Source organism: Centruroides vittatus, unplaced genomic scaffold, assembly GCF_030686945.1.
Source record: "Centruroides vittatus isolate TY-2023 unplaced genomic scaffold, ASM3068694v2 contig_300, whole genome shotgun sequence".
NCBI classification, from domain to species: domain Eukaryota; kingdom Metazoa; phylum Arthropoda; class Arachnida; order Scorpiones; family Buthidae; genus Centruroides; species Centruroides vittatus.
Genome location: NW_027121917.1, coordinates 1,314,825 through 1,338,918, shown reverse-complemented (window position 1 = coordinate 1,338,918; position 24,094 = coordinate 1,314,825). Strand labels below are relative to the sequence as shown.

The window sequence follows — 24,094 nt, the reverse complement described above, 5'->3', positions numbered from 1 at the left end:
AAAATTAATTGTATTGAATAAATGCGATTGTTTTCTAGTGAATATAATGATTCAACCGTTAAAGAGAAATTGCGCAAATTCCTCATCGATTTTTGTGCAGTTTCAGGAAAATGACACATTCGATGATTTTCTTAACTGATGTCACACGACAATTAACACATTTACAAAACAATTTTTTAAATAATTATAATTAAATTTCTTGCTTACTTTTCATTCGTAAAAATTCGCACAAAATTGTCGTAGTCAGAGAATACTTTGTAAACTGCTGTACTATTTTAAAACCAGGAAAGTCTCGAAATATTTCATGAATATATTAATAAATATAATTTAAAATTTAACATATATATAACCACTCGTTTCTTAAATGCTATAAATATAAATACTAGTTTTATTTTTTAAAAAAATAACTTTAAATTATTCAATGATTTACACAGTTTAATATGAAAACCCCCTATATACCCTCTATATTTATGACAATGTAAAATTTAATATAATTATAGGGGGTAGAGTCGACTCTACTTAAGAGTCTAGGTTGAAGTAAGGAAGAGAGTGAAGAGGATGATAAAGTAAGGACAACGATTATTATGAGGAGAGACAATTGGGAAGAGGGAGAGGGCTGCAGCCTCCCAGTTCAGTGCTCAACAGGACGAAAGTGTCTTGTAACAACTTCCAGACAATTGTTTTTCATTAGCTTTCCTAGAAGACGGTTGAAAAACACTCGCCGTCGATATTAGCTGCAACATTCTTTTTGGTTTTTCTTTTTTTTTTGGTTTGTTTCCTATTAATTTTGTCATTAGAAAGAGCATTTTATCACTAAATAGAGACTGGACAATATGAAACTCAAGTGAGTACTGACCTAATTAAATAAGAACGTGTGACAACACTACCAATAGAATACTGAGCAAGTAGAATAAAGCAAAACGCATGAAAACAAAATACAAAATCTGTCGTAAATGTTTAATATAAAATTGGCATATTTCTATATTTATATTAATTAACGCTATTAAATAAAAAATAACATTTATTATCTTGTAAAATATTCCTTATAACTTATAAAGAATTAAAATAATTAAACATATTTTAATTCTCATTTTTTAAAATTAATTGATATGCTTATTTTTAATTTATTTACATTTTAAAAATGCGTTGTAATTATAAATATATAACGTGCTTTACTTAGAATGTAAACCACGTCACGTCCCTGTTAAAACAGTTGCCATTTTAATTTGGAGCGGTGCATTGACAAAAAAATATTTTCTTGTGTCACACAACCCCACGTACATTTTAGGGGGATAAATCGACAGTGACAGACAAAAATGACATTTATTTAATGGATTTTAAATCACTTTGTAGTCTACAAGTCTAGAGAGGAGTTTCAAAATTAATAAAATTATAAAAAAAATCCGAATAATTATCTGCTCAGATCTTGTTTCGAAACCGTTAAATTGTCATATCTGTTTCTGTTTTATCATTTATCATAGAAAAATATGATTCGAGCGCTTCGTTTATGCTTATAAAGGAAAACTATTTTCGTGTTCTTTCGCCATTTTTAAACAGAAAGATGCCATTTAAAGGAGTATGCAACACGCAATGACGTTGCATCGCGTACAGAATTAACTTAAATATATTATGCTAATTTTAAAATATTGATTAAAACTATACTTAAACATTTGCATCTTTACGTAGATAATTTTTTTTACGGTGAACAATGACATTTGAATACACATACGGTGACATTTTAGCTTCATTCAGTAATATTGTATCTAGTTAATGGACAGTTTATGTTTTCTGTATTATTTAAGCTAATGTAATATGTTAAACAGTGAATAAAAGTACAGAAAAGTTGCCGAAAAATCATTTCTTAATTAACTTTAAAATGAGAAACGTAATAAAATCTCATTCTCATTTTATTTTATTTTCATTTAATCTTCCAGAGAAAATAAGATAAAATTTGATAATTGAAACTACTTTATTTAATATTTTATAACTGATTTAATAATTTTTAATGACAATTAGTTTTCTTTAAGCTCTTGGAAAAATTGTATAGTAACTGCAAATAATCAAAGGATTTAATTCCTTTAAATCAGAGTTAACCGAGTAGTCCGATATAATGTACATGATTTAGCTGTTTGTTCACCTAAGATATTGATTGTTGAAAATGTAGGCTGTACACTACACAATAGTGTGTTGTTATTATTTACATCAATATTTTAGAATGATAAATTTTAAAAAAATATATTATAAATTAAATTTTTTATATTAACTTATTTAAATATCTCGTAGAAGCTATAAAATTTTCAACATTTTCCTTCGAACTTTGTGGTATGATTTACTATGTTACAAGTATTTCATCCATAATTATAATAAAAATTTATGAAAAACTAGTGTCAAAACAAGCTTATTCGATTAAAATTTTATATCATTTAAAGTGTTATATTCGCTCATAACTGATCGAGTGAATAAAACCAACGAACACTGATATTTGGTTGCGGGTTCGCGCCTGATCAATGGGTTAGTCACGTGGAGTTTTCCGGGTTTTCTTCACGTGCCTTACACTCAAATGGAACCCAGTTTCTATAGCAAGTGGCCTCTATTTGAATAAGGAAACGCAACGTATGTTAAGTTGCTTTCTCTCATGAAACCAAAGTGTTATCTTCAAAACTCGTGACTTGAGTTTTAATTGGATTTTTTTGCGATTTACTAATACATACGACTAACATCACAAACAATTTTTCTCTATAAGAGTGGTCCTGACGTGGAGGTTTTAAAGAGTCTTGGGATCAAAATTCACATTGATTTAGGATAAGCTGACCATACCAAAACGAGACGGGAAGTCTCAGCTGATAAATACAAACCTCTCATTAAAATTTTGTCAAGAAATATAAATGGACATTATTAACAATTTTTTTACTACATTTTATTCATACTGATTTGTGGAATAAACAATACACAAATATCTATTTTTTCGAAAATTTAATAACAAAGTAATGATATTTTTGTTACAATATGATATCAAATTCAATAGTTTTGTTGATGTAGAATGTTTCATAGAGTCAAACCAGGCATATTTTTCAGATTAACTCATTTTGTTTAAGCTCTGGTGACTCACAATTGAACATCTCAATTTTTCTTTATAATTATGTATTGCTTTCGTGACTTCGATATTTAATTTCGACTTCACTTTTGTCCATAAGAGATTCATCAGTGAAAGTATTCTTCTACAGAAGCTATGGTTCCTGGAAAACAAAAGAATTATTCTATCAAATTATTAAAAACTTGCAACTCAAGATCTTATTTGTGCATTTCATTAAATATTTTCACTCATTGTCAGCTATGTTGATTTTATCTTCATTCTATTTCTTCCACTGTTGTTGTCTTTATTAGCACCTATGGCTCGAATTGTCGAATTTCATTTGTCTCCGTTCGTGTAACATGTTCCTGAAATTCGTTAGAACTAATGGAATCGAAGCTATATTTAATGTAATTTGTAAGGTTTGCCTAACGCACCTTCCTCGGTAGTGTCCATTCAAATTAATGACCCTTATCAACGCAGAATAAACATTTTCTAATAAATCACGAGTTCAAAATAGAATACAAACTAAACAGCTAAATCTTTTTATTTTCAAAACATAAACATTTTACTAAAACAGCAGCACGGTCGGGACACAAGGAAAAAAGTACTATCCCATTTAAAACCGTACGTGTGGTCAGCCTAATGTAGGATGACCATACGTACAAGTTCCTAGAGTTAATCTTACGTACACAGTTATTGTTAAGCTAGTCAAATCAGCAATTAATTTTCCATGTATTTAATATATTAAGAGTTTATCATCAATCTTAAAGTAGACTAAAGATTGCTCATATTTATGAAAACTGCTTTCTTTTATCATACTCGAGTTTATAGTATTTATCAATAGTCTATCGTTCGATATAAGCATGTATTGATGTTTTTCGAATAGAAAATTGCTAGAAGTAATTTTATTTCATAAAATTTAGCATAAATTAATCATTATAAATATGTTTTGTCGTGTATAAAACACAGGCTCTTCGTGACTTCACCGTATAACATGGACTTGGGATGGAATTTCGGGACTTTATCACATCTCAGCTTACACCGGTATTTATGGCTGGGGGATGGAAAGAGGGGATAAAGGAAATGCCACTTGTAAATTATAATCAATTCAAAGTGGTGTTTGAAAGTTGCGACTTCCCAAAAATTTTAAGAAAATGGAAATTCCTTGTTCGTACGTTAAAGTGTGTTACTTTTTATCGATTACTTCTCGTTACTTTTGCTCATAACCTAGTTTTCTACAACATAAATTGTTCGAATGTGGTGAAAAACTGTGGCGAATAGAATAATAACTTCTGATTTAAAATAACTTACATTGTTAGTCTAAGCGCGCTTCAATCGAAAACATGTTACTAAAACAATATTCTGTTAGTAAGTTCCGAATAAAATATGCTGGAATGTGCTTTGTTTCTATAACTATTTATAAATTTCAATACACATTACTAGATACATCCTATAAATTGATTATATATGACTTTTTCAGTGCAAAAAGTATAGGAAAAATTGTTAATTTTAAATTTTAACATGATATCTTATATATAGCGATTATATTAAATGTGTAAATTTGTAATAATGGAATATTTTAGGTAATTCCGAAATTATTTTCTATTGTTTTAAATAGTGTCTGAAAATTGATATTTTTTTATTATTAGAAGAAACAATCAATTGATTTCTTTCAGTTATCGATAGTTGCATCGATATTGAAAAAATGCAAACTGACTTGCTGTATTTGTATTTACGCGTATTTAAACAATAACTATATTGAGCATAATATAAGGATCGAATTGATGAAAGAAGACAACAGCGATCTACCAATGAGGGATATCTCCCGAGTGAACTTTCTATGAGAAATTGGCCCCTATTCAGTGTTATACAGCGAAGAAAAACTCAGAACTCAGCTCTAAATGTTTACCGAGAGCGAACCCATAACTAACCTACAAGTATTCGGTGGTTTTATCCACTCGGCCACTGTTGGGTCTATAAATAACACAAATAAAGTTTCCAAGAAAAAATATTTTTATATTTAATTCCGCTTATTGAGAATCTTTTCAAGTTCAAGTTTTTACAAGGAAGTAAACATAACGTGATTAAATGCTAATGTTCCTCCATGAACAATTTTATAAACGAATTTACACGTATCAGCTGAAAGTTTGAAGATACTGCCGAGTTAAATTTACAGCAACACACACGACGAAGAGAATAGACTTTATTTAGTATCGCATATTATTTTTGTACAAAGAGGTGGATAGGCATTTCGGTCTATTTGCCCCTCTCCGGTTCTTTTTTGTACAATTATAAATTCTGCGATATTAAATTTACAGATTTATAAAGCATCCACACGGATTCGAATAAATTGTGGGTAGTTGCAATCTTTGTTTTAAAAATTGTAAGTTGATTGAATATCGATGGTGACTATCGAGAGCAAACATCGTGTTTCGATAATCTATAACATTTCTGAAAAATCCTTTTATCAATAATCTTATTTTCAAATAATTATTTAATCATATTTTAAATTCCTAGCACATCAGTAAGTTTCCAATTTTCTTTTCTTTCTGATCGGTTTCTTCTTCGTTTCTTCTCTATGACCAAGATGGCCGAGTCAATTTAGTCAGCCTACCTCTTTGAGGGATCCGGGATCGAAAAATCCAGGATGTTGATCTGTTCCAGATATGTTTAGCCCCGTCCTTTAGCATTCAGCTCCCTTATTGTATGTCTGGCCAAACCAAGATGGATATGGAAAAAATGCTTCTTAGGTCCGTGGTGCGGAGAGTTAATAGAAAATGTAGTTTTCAAACATTTTTGAATTGTTAACTGCAGAGTTCTTGAATTCCTAAATTTGCTATTATCTTTAGGCTTGAGTGCCATCGAGAGTCTCCCCAGTTTATAGTGGATTCAAATCTCTTCTTCATTTTCATCATAACCCTTTAGAATGTTTACAAATGTAGGAAATTTTTATATTTAAATATAAACTGTATTTATTTCCTAGCTTTTAAAATACAATGCTTTGAGTTAAAATGATATTTTCTTTTACCATATTTTTTATTTAAGAATTATTACTCCGTAAAAGCTCTTTAATTTTAGTTCTTTTTTAATATTTACCCATGCAGCTGGTATGGAGCAGAATAAAATTCGTTTTGTTCCTTTTTAATACTATCCCTCCCTCACTCGGCTATGCCCGTTTTGAGCATAGCCGAATTCACAGTGGGATCCATTAAAACAGATTCTCTTAGTGCCTGCAGGGCGAAGTTTTAAAAAATACTATTTTATTTAAAAATATGTATTGTGTGTTTTCATTTTAACAAAAGCTTTGATATGTAAATAAAAATATTTAAATGATCCAATAATGGTAATTATTCAACATCTAAGTGGAGGGCAGTTTTCTATACTAATGAATCCTTTTCTAACAGTTTCTTATCTTTCTGTTTCGCGAAAATAAATATGAAATTCTGACATTCCGATCCGGATTCCTAGGATGAGACACTCTGGGGACCATAACGATGTTAAAGCATCAAAAGTTGATAGTTAACTTCGTTATGGTATGTAATGGTAGTAAATATTGACAGAATATGATTTCTATTCACAGTCCTGTGGATTGAGTCAAATGCGAAACTATTATTTTCATGGTCAAAGATGTCGGTCTACTTCTCTGAGAACACGGATTGTGGTTCTCCTAGCTCGTTTTGGGTAATTTGGAACTCAATCTCGGAAATATTCATAAAAGCTTCGGTCGGATAAGTCGGTCCTTTTTCCTTGTTATCTGGCAGCCGAATAGCCGAGGCGGTAAACGCTTCAGCCTGCCTCTCTGTTGCCAGGGCTCGAGTCCACATCAGAAATCTTAAGAATTTCTAGTGGACAGTGTAAGTCTGACCGAACCAATGATAGACCTGGGATAAAAACATCCTTGGTGCCCACAGCGAGGAAAAAACTACTAAAAAAATTCCTTTTCACTTTTTAAATATATTTTAATCGATCTCCTGGAATTTACAATTACTTTAATAAAGTGACGTTATTTTACTTTAACAAATTATTACGTAAAAACAAATGATGATTGTAATTGAATTAGCTGCCACACGATGTCACCACGTCACAGTGTAGAGAATATTGTGGGGGAGGCTCAAGCCCTACCAGGTCATAACCAACCAACCATGATAATGTGGGGAAAATGACATACTGTATGTCATATCTTGTAATCTGAACAATAAGCATCAACGAAAACAAAACTGTCATTTTTATATTTTAATGTGTTTTAATTTCTTGATCCTATTCAAAACGAAATAAGTGTTTTCGCATGAATTTGTTACAAAATTTCATATTTCCTTCATACCATACGATAAAATACGTATGTAATTCATACAATGTTACGAATGAGAAATCATTTGCAGGTTGCCATTTTTCAGATTTTCTATAAAATATATTAAAAGAGGCGTATGAAAGAATTGTTGTTTGAGATTGTGAGATTTTCCTTTCAAATCCATTTTCCATTTTTCTCTTTTTAACCAAAGGTCTGTCTCTGCGATATTATTAGTTACTCCTACTAACACTCAGCCTGTAGTAGTAGTAGTGTCAGAGCTAGAAAATTTTTTTGAAATAATACACTTTTATATTTTTGAGAGCTATACAATGACCAACATCAAAAATCCCAAGGTTGTGTAGAGATTTTTTGGAAATTGTCCATTCTCCAACACTAATATTTTCAAACAAACAAATAGCCAGATTCTATTTACTAACTTTAGTTAAATTAAATAAATAAATCTTTACTTAACAAGAGATGGCCACATGCCTTCTGCCAAATTGCTTAATTATTTAGCTTTAGAGCCCGATACAGAGTCTGCCCGTTGGTTTGGTATTTGTAATAACTATAAGGTTAGTTTTATTTATTATATATAATAGCATTTTCTTTCAGTTCAACATTGTCAGACGTGAGAGAATTTCAATTCAAAGATATTTCTTAACTTTTCTTCTCAATTGAGTGCAACAAATTTTCTCCTGTAAGTAATTACAGCAAGTATATAATGTTTAATTGTTTTCAACATGCAAGACTTTTTTGCAAGGTTCAAAGAAAATTTAACTCTAGTATCCTGTATATTTATCAATAAGTCAATGCATAACATTATAATTTTACTCCACCTTTTAATATAACAAAGTTGTCAATATGAATAAAGGAACCAAACAGATACTAGTAAAATAAAAAATGTAATTTTAAATTTATATTTTACTTCAATATTCTTGTCTTTGTTTTGTTAATAAATCATCTTTGTTTAATCAAGTCAAAAAAACTTGAAACCATCTGTCAAACTTTTCTTAAATTGTGGCTGCATTTAAATAAACATTTGGTGCAATTTTTAGTAAATACAATTTAATTAATATTAAGAGATTCATGCACAGTTTATCCCAGGTTTCCTCTTATCATTCTTCTCAATAATTCATTAATACACTGAACAAAATATGGATGGCCATAACAAATTTAAGGCATAATCTAAACTTCTATTGTTGTTTTAAATAAATTACACCAGACTGTTTCCAATTTTATGCTTTTAACTATCCATGTTCATATCTATTTGTAATTTTAGAAAGAAAAGCAAAATACTATTTATTTTCACAATAAATATTAAGTAATATTCTAGCAGAGACAAACCTTTGCTGGAAAAGTAAGGTTCAAAATTGTGAACCCAAGTTCAAAATAACAATTCTTTTGTTGGTCTCTAATACATTTTATGGAAAATCTGAAAAATAATCAATGATTTTCCATTTATAACAATAAAATTTGAATGTAATCCATACAATATTAACTAATATGAATTTCATTATCGAAGCAATGCACTTGAGGTTTCAGACAGGTTAGAGTAATTTGATAAACAATAAACGATGTCAACTCAAAATAGTCATGTAGAGTCAGCATCCAAAAAATAATAATGTCTATTATAAATTATATAGAACTTATAGCAAACATTTATTATATAACTAACATATTTGTTATAAAATCTGTTACAACGTCTATATTGGGGTTTGAATTTGTTAGCAAATTTAATGTGAAGAAAATTGATAATTCTCATAAACTTGGAAAGTCAAAAGATCAATTTTCAACTGTTCAAGAACTTTTGAAATAATTGAATAATTTGATTCATATCTAATAGTAATTGTACAATGTAACAAATGTAAATTTTATTATTGTTATTATTGACACTTTTTAATGCAGTTATATTTTATAATTTATTAAAAATTTTGTTAATCTTTTATTGGAGTTTAAAAAATGTTCACAAGCCAGTATACTTTCTAATTTTTTTTTCCAAACTCAAAAGGATTCAAACTAAATACATTTTTAGAATGTTCATTTCAGAACTTTTTAAAATCTTCATAGACACTAAAAGGGTTTTTTTTTTTATCAAGTCTGTTGTGGGATTTGGCCAGGAAGTGAGGGACAGGACTTAACATATCCAGGAAAAGACACCACTCCTGAAAAGTCCTGGAGTATTTTCAATTGAAATGGATTCAATCCCATGTCTCCAGAACAATAGGCAATAAATAGTCTTAAGCATCTCCCCAGCAATTTCAGAACTGTTGAAGTTGGACATACAAATTTGAAAACATCTGATTATATGCTGTTTTTAATTCTTTACAATTAGAAAGAATTGTAAAGAATTAAAAACAGCATATTTAATGATATTTAATATTTTAAATGAATGATTTCAGAGACCAATCCAAACCAAACATCTGAAATTAATATTTTTCATTTTTTAACTTTTAATTATTGGTTGCTTTATAAATTTCAAGAGTTGTATAAATATTTCATTCAACAAAAATATTATATTACATTATATATCATTCATATGAAACAGTGTTTTTGAAGAACAGTTTATTTCTTAACAACTTGAATTACATCTTCATGATGAACTATATGTTGTAAACCAACTCTTTGTGGACTGTATTTGGTACTTGTTCCCTAAAAAATAAATAAATCTGTCATTTATTATAATAAATATGGTATATATGTATTCACATATAAACAGCATCCTCTAATAAATCATACAGCTGCAAGATGAAGAAATTTATAGATGGCACCCTCTAATAGTAAACATGCTGTCTATTAGAGGAAAATAAAGCTTATTGTAAACTAAAAAATTGCATTTTATATTTGTTATTTTCACTCAGATATGAACAAATTATGTTGAAATAGTGTGTGAATGTGTTTATTATTATACACAATTCAACAAAGCAAAAAAAATACCAGTTTTATTCCGTTAATAGTTGCCCTCTAACAGTAAGTGCCTTTCTTGAGTTTTGCAACTGTACTATTTATTAGAATAAATATGGTATTTGTCAACAAAAAATGCAAACGAATTAATAATATAATCTGATGTATTTTAAAATTCATAAAATCATCAATATTAATTGCTTGATCTAAATATTAAGTACAAATAGCAGCATGAAAACTATATTACGTGAATTATAAGAAATTAGTTAATGATATTAGTATGATTATACAAAAACTAAGATTTAATACATGATTGCAAGCCATCAAGCTTCTTGACATCAGATCAACAAGTGTATTAAAGCTTGTATTAAGATATTATCCACAGTTTATCAGATTACACATTAAGCACAAATATCTACAAATACATATTTGTATTTATTAAATTTTAACAAAAGTATTTTGGAGAGAATGCAATGCAATGCAATGCAGCCACCATAATCTGTGACAAAATAATCAATAAATACAAAACAGTACTGATGAAATTTGTATTTTGTCAGCTTTAAACAGATATAGATGGCTGTGCAGTTTTAAATCATATTCAATATATATTATATGATATGTGCAATTATTTTTAAGAATCCACAAAAATGTTTCAATTTTAATTAGAAATAAATTTTATATATGAATATTAAACAATCTTACCCATACTAATGCATATTTGAAGATGCTAATCAATCCTCTATGAATGACATGACACTAGAAGGAAGGAAAAAATACAAGATAAAATTCAATTTATTCTAATATTTGTTATTTAAAATAATATTTTCAGTAGCTTCTAAAACTAAGTATATATTTTATACTTATTACATTCTATATTTTATTTTTTGAAATCACAATGAAGTGTTAATTGAAGACACTGGACTCTAACATCCTTTTATTTAATTATTTTTGTTAGTTGATTAATAATTCAGCATAAATACTGATCCAATACATCAGTGCATCAGTTATTTTACAAATTGATGCTCCAATATTTTTTTAACACACATTCTTCATGATGTTTTACAGTGGCAGGCATTTGAACATTGCAAGGGACAAACTAGACTGTAAAACTAACTTATGGTAAATGAGCTTCCTCTCTTCACCAATGGCAATGTGACTTACAACTCTTGTTACTTTTGGTGAGCTCCAACTTTGTAGGGATTTGTGGAAAAAGCCAGAAATGATAGAGGATTACACAAGAATACCCTGCCTCTCAAGAGCTGTTTTGGAAGGGAAAATGCTCCACTGGAGAAAGTCATAAAAAGATAACCCAATTAAAGCAGACAGGAAAATACTTTTCTGCACTCCTGTATGTTTCATCTGAGTTGTTATTTAGTACCAGAGACAATCATACATACTTGACAGAGAAAAGCTAGAAATGTTTGGGTTTTTAAATAAGAACATGTAAATGATGTAAATGTTTAATCACCTAATTAGGTCTTTTATAATCCAAAATTAAATAAATAGGAAAAACTGCTCTTTGCAGTCTATTCTATAAATCAATGAGCTTTCATTGTTTACCAACATCTGTAGTGTATGGATAAATGAATACTGGCAAATTCAGTATTGTATCATGTATAATAAAAATTATTAATTCACTTTTTACAGTATAGAATGTTTTTCTATTTCTGAAAATCGATTTTGTTGATTCATAATGTTTTACAATCTGAATAGTCAAACATCTTTTCTATTTATATAGCAATACTAAGAAAAATTATATCTATAGTTTAAATTGGTAATCAATATTATCATACAAAAAGTTAAAAATTATAAATCAATAATATCAAATTATTAGTTTTAAACTGGTTAAATTTAGGAATTTTCATATAATTATAACAGTAAAAATATTCATCACAAGAAATTTGAAATAAACATTATTTTTTCAAAATGAAATTCATCAATGCTGAAAAATTTCAACAATTGTTCAAAATTTCAATTGTTTTAAATTTTGTCTTTTGGTGTTAATACCAAAAGACAAAATTTATATTTATATAACATTTATATAATTTATAAATTATATAAATGTTACGTAGTAAAACAAAAAAATTAAATTCTAAAACTATTGAAACCAATTTTAGAAGATATTAAGTCCATGCTGAAATGTTATCAATGTCAAAAGCTTCTCTTCTTCTATCTTTTCAAACTAAGACCTTTCTCAAAATAGCCTTACCTAGATTTTTTAAACAGAAATATTATCATCATACAGTGCTTAAATTGCCATTCTTTACATCTTTTTGTTCTACAAAAATACATTAGTTGGTACTTAATATAATCATGGATTCTTTATAACATATTCCTTTATATAACATATCCAATAATTATTAACCAAAATTTCATTTAACTGAAACATTTGACAAACTTCAAAATGACTAAACATTTTTTCATCTTTTGGAATTTCATTCTTTAAGGCTTTCAAGATAAATATTAGTTCATTTACTATGCATTCATGATGAATCAGTCAAATCAAACAGCATAATCTTTTATTTTTGCTTCTGTTTGCTGACCAAGAAATGCTGGCTAATATTCAAGAAGGAAAACTTGTCTCATTTTTTTCAACTTCTAACAAAGCCTTGAGTTCCTCCTATACCTTCTGAGCATTAAACTCAAGAGTTAGAGTAAGAGTTAGGAGAAACCCAAGACACTAACAGTATTAGCAACAATTTGATTTCAAGTATTAGCACAACTCTTTGATTTTAGATCATTTCCTCTTGGAACAATAGGAGATGAGAATAAGAGTCTGGAAATCTACATGATTGGGAGTTTACATGTCACTCAGATGCAAAAACACAAACATGCTGATAAACCTATTCACTTTTATTTGTTAATGGATTATGATGTTGTTTACATGTCCCATCAGCCTTCCAGTCTCTAAGCAAATCTTTGTTTTACAAATTTAGACTAAATAATCAAAGGATGATTACTATATCCAATTCTAACATTTACAATCACTATTTTTTAACTTGTAAATTTTTATAACAATGTTATACATACTATATAATGGCAAATTTTTTTAACAAAAGACTGTAAGGAACTGAGTCCGAGCGTTATTTTTATTTTATTATTATTTTTCGTTTTTATTATATTTTGTTTGAGGCTTATGTTTATTTAGGACAAAGGTTCCCCACCAATCTCTTATTAGTAATGAAAAATGAAGATAAAACAACTCACGAAAAAAATAAGCGCCATAGGAAAAATCTTGCACACTTGTGCTGCCCAGTGGAAGTAAACGGTCCGCAGAGAAAAAAATGGAGAGGGGAGTCCCCACACTCACTAGTAAAGAAATACTTACTAAACCGTCTTAACATCCCAGAAAATTATGATAAATACTTTGTAAACGGTTTATAAGCTTTGTCAGAAACTTAAAGCTGCCAGAAAAAAAATTAATGTTAGCAACTAAGTATGTAAATAAGGGGAGTAACCCAGCTGAAGTGTGACGTCACCTCACAGTATAAAACCCGTACGTTAACTGAAGAAGGGGAAGGTGAATTCCAAATCGAGGCGACTTTGAGAGCAAGGTGAATTCGAAAGCAAAGTATTTTCTGATAGAAGTCCAGATTGATAATTGGACGATCCGAAGTGTTAAAGAGGAGTTCGATTTGACGATATCAAAAGGATTGAGGAAATAGGTTCTTCGTATAGTGAGGTGACGGATAGACGTGTAATTAGTAAGAGATTTTGTTCATAGTTTCTAAGTATTTGATTTGTCGAATTTTCAAAGGGGAATTAATATTAAGTTAAGCTAAGTAGCTGAGTTTATTGTCGGGTTGACTTGTTGAATTTCGTTAATAAATTTTGTTTGGATTATAGACATTTGTACGTAGTAAATTCTAGTTACTAATTAAATATATTTGAACTTTTGCTTTGACTTGATATTTATCGTTATTATTACTAAATTTTTCAGTGCACGCTTAAAAGCCCAGGCCTGGCAAACTAATCTCGAATCCGCGTAAAGTACCTGTTAGGTTAACGGAAGTTTTACCGACCACAATTAGTGTCGGTTTCCTAAGATACTAAAAATAGTACTTTACAAGACTTTTTCTGACTTTACATTACTTTTAGTCTGTGGGTTTGCCAACAAGTGAGGGCATTCATTTGTCCCTAAAATCAAGGTGAAAGAGCGATGATGGTGAGTATGTAGGAGAGTGGACATAGAAATGAGTCTCCTTCCAAAGTTTAACCCGTTTATTGGAACATTTAAAAGGAGCTTACAAAAATTCCACTAAATCAATTCTAACTGTCCTTAAGGACAGATGCTTAAGATTGCCCATTCTTTGATGTGTCCTTGGTGAGGTAGCCACCCTAGGGCAGAGTAGATCTGGAGGGTTGAGTTGAGTCAAAGAACTGGAAACAATCCTTGGTTTGGGTCAGTAGAGAAGATGAGGCACACACACACACAGGCACAAATAAAGTTCAGAACATACAGTGATCTTGAGCAGTTACTTAAGTAAGGAAGACAGAAAAAAGTATACATGGACAATCAGTGGGGAAGAAGCTGGGTGTCCTTGATTCTGCTGTTTATATAGGGTTTTAGCAGATTAAAAGAAATCTGATTGGGTTAAGTCTTCATCCCTTGCTTCCTAATAGGTCACAGTGAAACTAGAAGAAGGAACCTTTCCACTTTTTGGGTCTAACTGAAAAAAAACCTTTGTCCTGCCCTAAACTTTGATTAGGGTGCAAGAAAGGTAGATCATCCATGTATAATTGATATCTTATTTCAACTCAGTCTGAGAATTGTTTATTGAACTTTATCCCCTTTTCTTGTATATTAAGAAATTATGTTTTGATACTATAACAATCAAGAATCCTAATGGTGACATTGTGATCCTCTCCTCACCATAAATCTAAAATTTATTTATTTAAAGTTTATTCTATTTTACCGATTCGTCGTATTTATGACTGCCCATGACAAGATTCATTCTCCTGAGCAAACACCTGTAACTTCTCGTTGTCTGCACCCGTCCTGTGCTTGAGATTTAAATCACTTTATTTTAATTCTACTAGACATGTTTACAATATACATTTGTTTTTTTACTAGCAACATTTTCTCCTGAGTGTTATGTTGTTTATTCTATGCTTAATTTCGTTATTAATCTGTTACTTTCATTCTTTTAATTTTTACTTGTTTTCTGGGTTCAGATCTGATCTCGAACCTCACAAGTCTCAGGCCCTCAAAAGCACAAACCAATTCTACATGTGAGTTAAAAGTATCATTTAGAAAACTTAAAGAATATTTGCTGGATACAAGTATCACTCTGTATTGCAGGACAGAAAAGACTATCGAAAATGTAAAGGTAAAACTTAAAATGAACATTAAACTTCTGACTTAACTAACTTTGGCGAACGACCTGACTCTGGAGTCGGGTCAAGCCCTTCCCTGGATAATGGACCTGTAAATTTTATCTAATGTGTATTTTTCTGTCCGTTGAATTTTTCCTTTCAGCTGCGTCTACAGAGAAGACGCAGCTGTCTGAGTTGCTGCCCACGCCACAGGAGTGTCAGCAGATCCCGCTTTGAATTCTCCATAAGATGACTGTCCAAAAGTTACCCTGGCAGACAACCCCCCTCTCATTCTCACGATGTACAATCAGGAATCTGTCAATTAGGTCTGGAATGCAACAACTAAATTGCCTCAAACCCTGTTCCTTGGCCACACTGGTCCTGTTCATGAAATGAGTCACTGATTTATTGATTTATTTAAACTGGCTGTTGAGTTGGAACAGCCAGTTTCCCATCAGAGGTGATGTCCCAGCCTCACACATGATAAAAGTATTCACATTGTGAGACTTGTAAACCAAAGAAACTAGTGAAATAAAAGGTTTCTTTTGTTCCATTAACGAATAAAGATTTGTTAAAAAAGGTTTAAAATTATAATTTATTTAAAATTTATACTTAAACAATATTAAATTATTATACAGTAGAGCATCGTTTATCCGAATCAATTGGGGACTGGGGTTGTTCGGATAACTGATTATGTACGAAAAAATATATTAACCTATCCGACGTTGAAATTTTTCTCCGTTGTGTGTCACTTTGTGTTGAATTTTTCTCTGTTACATGTTGCTTTGTGTTGAATTTTTGTCGATTTTAAGCCTAATAAAAATTTTTATAATAATAATCGAGGCTATTGTATCGTTAAAAATTATTTCTTTACTTTGTACAAACAAAATAAATTATATTGAAAAATATAAAAACAAAAAAAATTATACTTTAGAAGTTAATCTAGTATCAAAAACGTTTGATTCAGCAAGACACAGTCCGACTGGAAAGCTTTCAGTTAACCAATGTTTCGGTTGACCGGTTTTTGGATAAACGATGCTCCACTATATATGCAAGCACTGTACAATATGTATCTAATTTGCTCACTGACCCCTTTAGTAGAATAGCAGTAATAAAGAAACTGGTTACACAATTTTAATTCAAAGAAATACAATGCTTAAATATGATTTATAAAATTTCATATACTGTATATGAGATTTTATAAGTTTCAAAAACTTATGCATCATAATGTCACATCAAAACAATCTTTAACCTAATTTATACATTTATCATTTATTTAAACATTTTTCACCAAAAACATTTCATCTCTTTAAAATCAAAAAAATATATAATAAATGTTAACCTCAAATATTGATATAACCAACTAATATATATATACAAAGTTAGTAGAAATTCTTTGAAAAAAATGTTTTACTCACCACATGCTCTACAGATGCATTTCTTCTTAAAATTATTCCACCTTCAAAATCTGGAGGTTCTATATATAATAAAAAATGGTTTAATCATTTGCCATCATTAAAATAGTAAAGAACTATTTTACTATATTTTATTTTATGTTCAAATTGTTAAGCCATAGTACTGTTTCTGGATCATGTCCTCCTGATACAGAGAATGTGCTGAATATTTCTTACAAAATAAAAAAATAGAATTTTCTTGCTGTTATAGTTCACACAGCAAAAGAGTAGACATGAGTCAGCCTGAGCTTGAAAAGTCTAAATAAGATGAAAGGGATGGGGGAGACATGTAAAAGTTGACACATGGATCACAGTAACGAAATTTACATAAAAAAGTAACTATAAAATTATGATAAAGTTAGTACAAAAACATATTGAAAATGCAAAGAAACAAAACAGAAGAAAAAATCACAGCCACGTGTCAACTTTCACATGTCTCTTTCCATCCCTTTCATAGACTCTTCCAGCTAAGGCTGACTCATGTCTACTCTTTAGCTGCATGGACTGTACAGTAGTATCCTTCAAACATTAGATCTTTGCATCATAGTGAATTTTAAAATTTACTACAAATGACTGCTTGTAATATTTTGCTATTTTATTATTTGAGAGATAGAAAGAAAGCAGAAAAGAAACTAAAATCTATGTTTTACAGGTTAATTCAAGTGATTAAATATCATCACTTGAAGATGTTGGAGGTGGAGAAAAAGAAGAGGGTGGTGGTGGTGATGATTATGATTATGATGATGATCCATTACAAGTCCAGATTTTTAAAAATGCACTCTATATCTTAACCACTATCAGATACAGTATTATGCAATAACATTGATGAAGAAAAATTCAAATGTATGAGCAATTTAGAGATATTAATAGATGAAATACATACAAGAAATGTTGTCAAGCTAAAGTTATTGATTTTATTGCAATTGTTACACTTTACTGACGTTCTATCATACTTTTCTTTGTATTTTGTGGGTGTAATAATCAGCCATTTTGGCTTTACATTATTTATTTTACTAAATTTACATATAAAGCTTTTTTGTCATTCTACTCCAATAGTTTTTATAAGATATAGTTTAATAAATACTTATAAATACAGTAAATAAAACTGCTTCATTTTCATTTATTCCTTTTACAAAATTATGATTATACTTAATATTATATTTAGAAATGCTTAAAATCAACATTTAGCCAATTTATATGTGAACACAAAATGATATAACTGCCTCTTAAATGTGGATTCACTGTCTCTCTTGCTCATTTGCAGAAAGACAGTTTCCAGCTATTCATTTTTGAAGGGACTATCTGAAATAATGCCTAACAGGTTTTATGGTATATTATCTAGGAAAAATCAGTTCCTTCTAATTTTGATTGTAATTTGTTGTTATACTGAATTTTGTTAGTTTATTGCTAGTGATGAATGTAAATTCAAAAATAATACAAATAACTTATATATAATACTTTAAAAATGAACAGATTTAATAAAAAAAATAAAAAATTAAGTATTTCAGAAACTATTTTATAAGTTTGAGAATTTTTCTTGCATAATCAGTATTATTGCTCAAGAATGTGAAATATGTTATAAGATTCAAATATAGCAAACTTTGAGACTGAAATAATTAATAATTCATATCCGTCAATTTCATATCCATTCATAGTAATTCCAATTAGTTAATGAAATCAATTTTTATTATATATTTTTTTGCTTATTATTATATTGAGTAAAATTTTTATTAAAAATTATAAAAAACAATAGTCCAAATAACTTATTAATAACATTGGTATTAATGCATAGAATATAAATGATCAATTTATTTTTTCACTTATCACTAATGAAATACTTAATGAACAAACCTCCTCTTTTCTTTGTGTACACTCTTATCAAGGCTAAATAATCCCAGAGCATTTCCAACAAATAATCCAGATTTAATTTCATATTACAACTGTAATATAATCAGGCCTATTAAAATTTTTGATTACATCAAAAATGCTATATATACTAATTAATTTTAACATAATAAAATATTAACTAGACATTAATGTAATTTTAACATAAATATCAATATTAGAGAGATCAACTTTAAATATTAGTATTATAAAATATATTATATTATTATTAAAAACAAAATTTATACAATTCTGAACACTAAATTCCAAAAGGTATTCCAACATTACAAGGTATACTATTTCACATGAAAATAATGTTCCAAATTGAACTAAACTGAGATTGATAGAGACTTGACAGCAACTAAAGCAGAAAATTTATGAGGCTGACTGGAAAACTGATTCCATTTAAGAACTGGAAAACTACATCAAATCAAAATTTCACTAGTTTATCCTAGAACACTTCCAGAAACTTTTACATTCTTTGAAGATGAAAGTGAAGCAAATTATGAATGTGGTTCTGTTCTAAAGTAATCAAACTTTTTATTTATCTTCTAAATACAGCAAAGCAGCAAAGATGCTAGAAAATCAGTCTCTCCATGACTAACATCCATAATATACATAAAAAATATAAATAATAAAAATAAAAGTGACTTTTTTATTAAATTCTGACAGTAAAAAATGATGTCAGATTTATTTGAAATAAATAATTAAAATTATTTGTCTAAATTAATTGTTAACATACTCATTTACATTTGTTGTCAAACATTTTACTAGTAGTGGTTGATATTAAAGCAATGAAGGCAAATATTGTATTTTTACTTGCTGAAATGTATCCTTATAGACATTATCTTTTATTAATTATTAAAAAAAACAATAGTTTTATAATAAACAATACTCATTTACTTTAGAGAAACTTCTCAAATACTATTTATTGTTGGATAGCAATGACTTAGTTGTTTACTTTACTTCTTTTCAGACTCCACTCTGAGCCCAATATAAATTGCTTTTGCCTAATAAAACAAGAACAGAGAACACTATCTCCTCTTGTTGTATCTTTATTCTTGGTGGTAATCTGCATGCTATGTCTTTTTGTGTAGCTCTTAATACTTTCATGTTATTGACTAGGTGCATGGTCTTCTAGTTTTACCACATTTATATATAGTTAACAACTAATAATTTTAAAAATAATTATAAAAGTTAATATTAAACAAAAATTGTTATTATAAAAAGTTATTAATCAAATGTGAAACATATGATGATAATTTTTATAATACACTCACTGGCCAATGAATTAGAAACAGCTATTTAATATTTTATTGGACCACCTTTAGCTCAACTTACATCACTTACTTGATTTGGCATGGATTCTACAAGGTGCTGGCTGAAGTGCTTCTAAGTTCAATGAACACCAGGCATTCACTAGACTTTCCTTTAATTTGTGTAGATTTGACAGAAGCAGACTTTGATGGCAGATATGTCATTCTAACATGTCCCATATGTTCTCAATGGGGTTAAGATCTGGGCTCTGGTGGCTAGGGTGGGTGGCAAAAATCTTCATGCTCGCTGAACCACTGTTGAACAGTTCTTGCACAATGGACAGTAGCATTGCCACCAAAGAAAGAGCAGTCACATGCAGGAAAAAAAATGCAACATTTCAGAATGAACTTGATCGATAACAATGTTCAACTACACGTTGGAAGTCACCTGACCTTCCAGGAATATCAGCAGAACGGTTACATCCCAACAGAACATGCCCCATACCTTAACACTCCACCAGAATCTTGAGTCGTGTTAACGAGGCAAGCAAGGTCCATTGCTTCATGGGACTCCCTCCAAACCCTCTGTCTCCCATTGGTACAGAATAAGGTGTACTATGGTTCGTCTGACCATATTACTTTTTCCAGTCCTCAGATATCCAATCATGACGCTCTTAGCACCATTCTAGACGAACTTTCTGGTTCTTCACAAAAATCAGTGATTTTTGTATAGGCCTGCAACTGTTCATACTGATCTTTTTCAGTTCCCTGTGCATAGTTTGGATAGATATTGGTCAGGGATGGGATTCATTAAATTCTTTCATCAATTGCTACACGGAGGAAGTCCTTTTTTCCACTAGCCTTTTCAGATGATGTCGGTTGCATTCCTGATTAACTGTTTTGGAGCCACAGTTACTTCTTTTAGAAATCAACTGTGGGTTATTTTTTCACTGATTAAACACTCAGGATATCTCACCTTTGGAAAAAACCATTCAGCTCTACCGTTCTTGATATTCTGGCTCCAGTGAGACAGGCACCCACATCAGTCCTTTTTGAAACTTTGTCAAGTCCTTTGCTTTTCCCATTTTCATAAATCTAATGACCATACTAACCAACAGCATTCTTAAACAGGAGCTTGTGAACACATGGTACTCACATGACTCAAGTGTTTTGCATATAAGTTGCAAAATTACACTTACTTAATGTGCATGGGGATTTCTAATTCGTTGGCCAGTGAATGTAGTATGATATTCAATTAGCACATATATCTACCTAACAACAACACTGTGAGGTTGACGAGCCAATCGATCTACTTCTTCAATTGATACTTGATCAATTTTATTATATACATATAAGCAAGACAAGTATATTCTATTTCTTGAAATCACATCTATAAGTTCATCAGTTGTGCAATCTTCTCGAAATAGTACTTCTGCATTAAAAATCTCTAAATCATAATTAAGTAAAATATAAAAAATAATAGAATGACTTTAAGCATATATTAAAAAAGATAACAACTAAATTCTGTAATCTTGAATTCAAAATATAATTCAATACATTATGTAAGAACAGTTATATCTATACACTATAATATTAATCTTTTTATCAGAGTAACTATAATATCAGAGTAATTAATAGGTTAATTAATTTTTAGAAGGAAAAAAATCTTACTTTCTACCAAATAGTTTGTCATAATTTTGACAATTTTCTTCTGTTTGATTAAGAATTTTTTTACTTGAATTCTCTAATTTTAAAATATCTCAACATTATTAGAGAATTTTAAATCATTATATTTGTATGTAATGTTTTAAAATGTTAATTACAGAAACAGCTCTCTTAAAAATGAAATTTTATTTTGAGAGAGTAAAAATATTTTCGATATTAAATTTCATTGTTTAAATCCTTAAAATAGAGAATACCATAACGTTAGAGCTTAAATTTAAATGGATATCTATATCTATACTAATATATAAAGAGGTAACTAAGTTTGGTTGTAACAGGTAATCTCCGAATCTACTCATCCGATTTCAAAAATTCTTTCACCAATATTTAGAATGGACCTTCAGGGTGGACATAGGCTATATATTATTCCATTAAACATTCATATAAATTAAAAGATATCATCTAGGATTAAGGCTTTTATGTCCAACAGATGGCGCTAACTCCGACGACCTAAGTTTGCTTTTCTGTGAGGCATTATGCCTTTCTGTGAGAATGGACTAAAGCAGATCATTTTCTATCTATCTATATAAATAAAATATAACGTTCGTTTGTTCCTACCAATTCCTTTGAAATTTTGACGCAACATTGCATTCAAATACGCACGTGTTTTTATATAATATACATGTCGAAATTCTCCCCACTGGGGGAGATGGACAGGATTAAGGCTTACCGTGAAGAACTCGGCTTCTATTATACTATTTTAGACGTGGTTTTTTCATTTTAATAAGGTATGTTAAGAGAGTGTAAGTGTACACTAAGAAAGGATATTTTGAAATTCCCCATGAAGGAAGGGTTATACATTTATAATAGATACAGTTTGAGCCACAACAACGCGTGGCCTGGTCTGCTAGTAGTTAATAAAACATTTTGTAATGGAAAATACAACTGAACCCTATTATACATTTCTCAGTTGTACATTTTTTGCAACCATTTTCTGCACAGTACTTTCTCCATTATAAAAACTTTAGTTTTATGTTTTTCATTTATAAGATTTCATATATATATATATACACACATCTTATTTTTTGGTGTTCTACTGCACTTTTTCTCACTTATGTGTTACTCACTTTAAAATGGAAAAATTTAATTATTGGGTTGTTCGGAAAGTTCGTAGCGATTTTTGATAGCCGACAGTTGAGACACCGATTGACGCAAAAATTATTAGAATTGTACAAACAAATGAATATTACGATAAATGACCTTGAGATGCATCCGTTACAAAAAAACCGTTAAGATTATTCAAATAGCGTTTAATTTGTCTCATTGCAAAGTATCAAAGTTTTTATCATGAAGGGAATTTTGTAGAGAATGAAACAAATGGTAGTCCGATGGGGCAAGGTTGGGTGAGTAAGGGGGTGGGGTAAAACATCCCAGCTTAGTTCCAATAATTTTTGGCGTGTTCGTAAAGACGTGTGAGGTCTGGCATTATCTTGGTGAAACACAATGCCTTTTCTATTGGCCAGTTCCAGACGTTTTTCTTTAATTGCCATGTTCAGCTTATCCAATTGGGAACAATACTTATCAGAATAATTGTTTGATTCTGTGGAAGCAGCTCGTAGTACAGGATTCCTTTCCAATCCCACCAGACAGTGAGCATGACCTTCTTTGGATGAAAACCGGCCTTTGAAGTTTTTAATGGTGATTCATTTTTCTTACCCCATGATCGTTTTCGGCTGATGATGTTATAAATGATCCACTTTTCATCAACTGTCACTAAACGCTTCAGAAAAGGATCATTTTCATTTCGTCTTTCAAGAGAATCACAAATGGAGATGCGATCCAGCAAGTTCTTTTCTGTTAAGTCGTGAGGTATCCAAATGTTGTAACGATTCACATATCCGAGCTTCTTTAGATGTTGAAATACAGTACTGTTTGATGACTTCACTATGTCTGCAATCTCTTGAGTTGTGTAATGAGGGTTTTCATCCAATAATGCTTTGATCTGGTCCTCTTCAATAACAGGAAGTCTTCTTGAGCGAGGAGCATCTTCAAGGCTGAAATTACCCACTTTAAATTTTGCAAACCACTTTTGAACAGTTGATTCTGATACAGCACTCCCACCATAAACATCACATATCTTTTTTGCTGTTTGTACAGCATTTTTGCCTTTACGAAAAAAGAAAAGAAACAAGTGTCGATAATGCACGTTGTTCGCATCCATTTTTGCAATGAGACAAATTAAACGCTATTTGAATAATCT

General features: G+C 30.0%; 1 protein-coding gene across 1 annotated transcript in view; it reads right to left on the bottom strand.

Annotated features, from left to right (window-relative positions):
- Positions 1-9,787: 9,787 nt before the first annotated feature.
- The window catches only part of LOC136972677 (developmentally-regulated GTP-binding protein 2), a 31,627-nt gene continuing 17,320 nt past the window's right edge, over positions 9,788-24,094 (bottom strand). The window contains exons 9-13 of the mRNA XM_067267282.1: positions 21,445-21,619; positions 18,884-18,972; positions 16,997-17,055; positions 10,965-11,018; positions 9,788-10,010 (exon numbers count right to left, since the gene is read on the bottom strand). Coding sequence (XP_067123383.1) covers positions 9,924-10,010; positions 10,965-11,018; positions 16,997-17,055; positions 18,884-18,972; positions 21,445-21,619 — 464 coding nt within the window. The 3' untranslated portion in view covers positions 9,788-9,923. The remainder of the gene's footprint in view (positions 10,011-10,964; positions 11,019-16,996; positions 17,056-18,883; positions 18,973-21,444; positions 21,620-24,094) is intronic.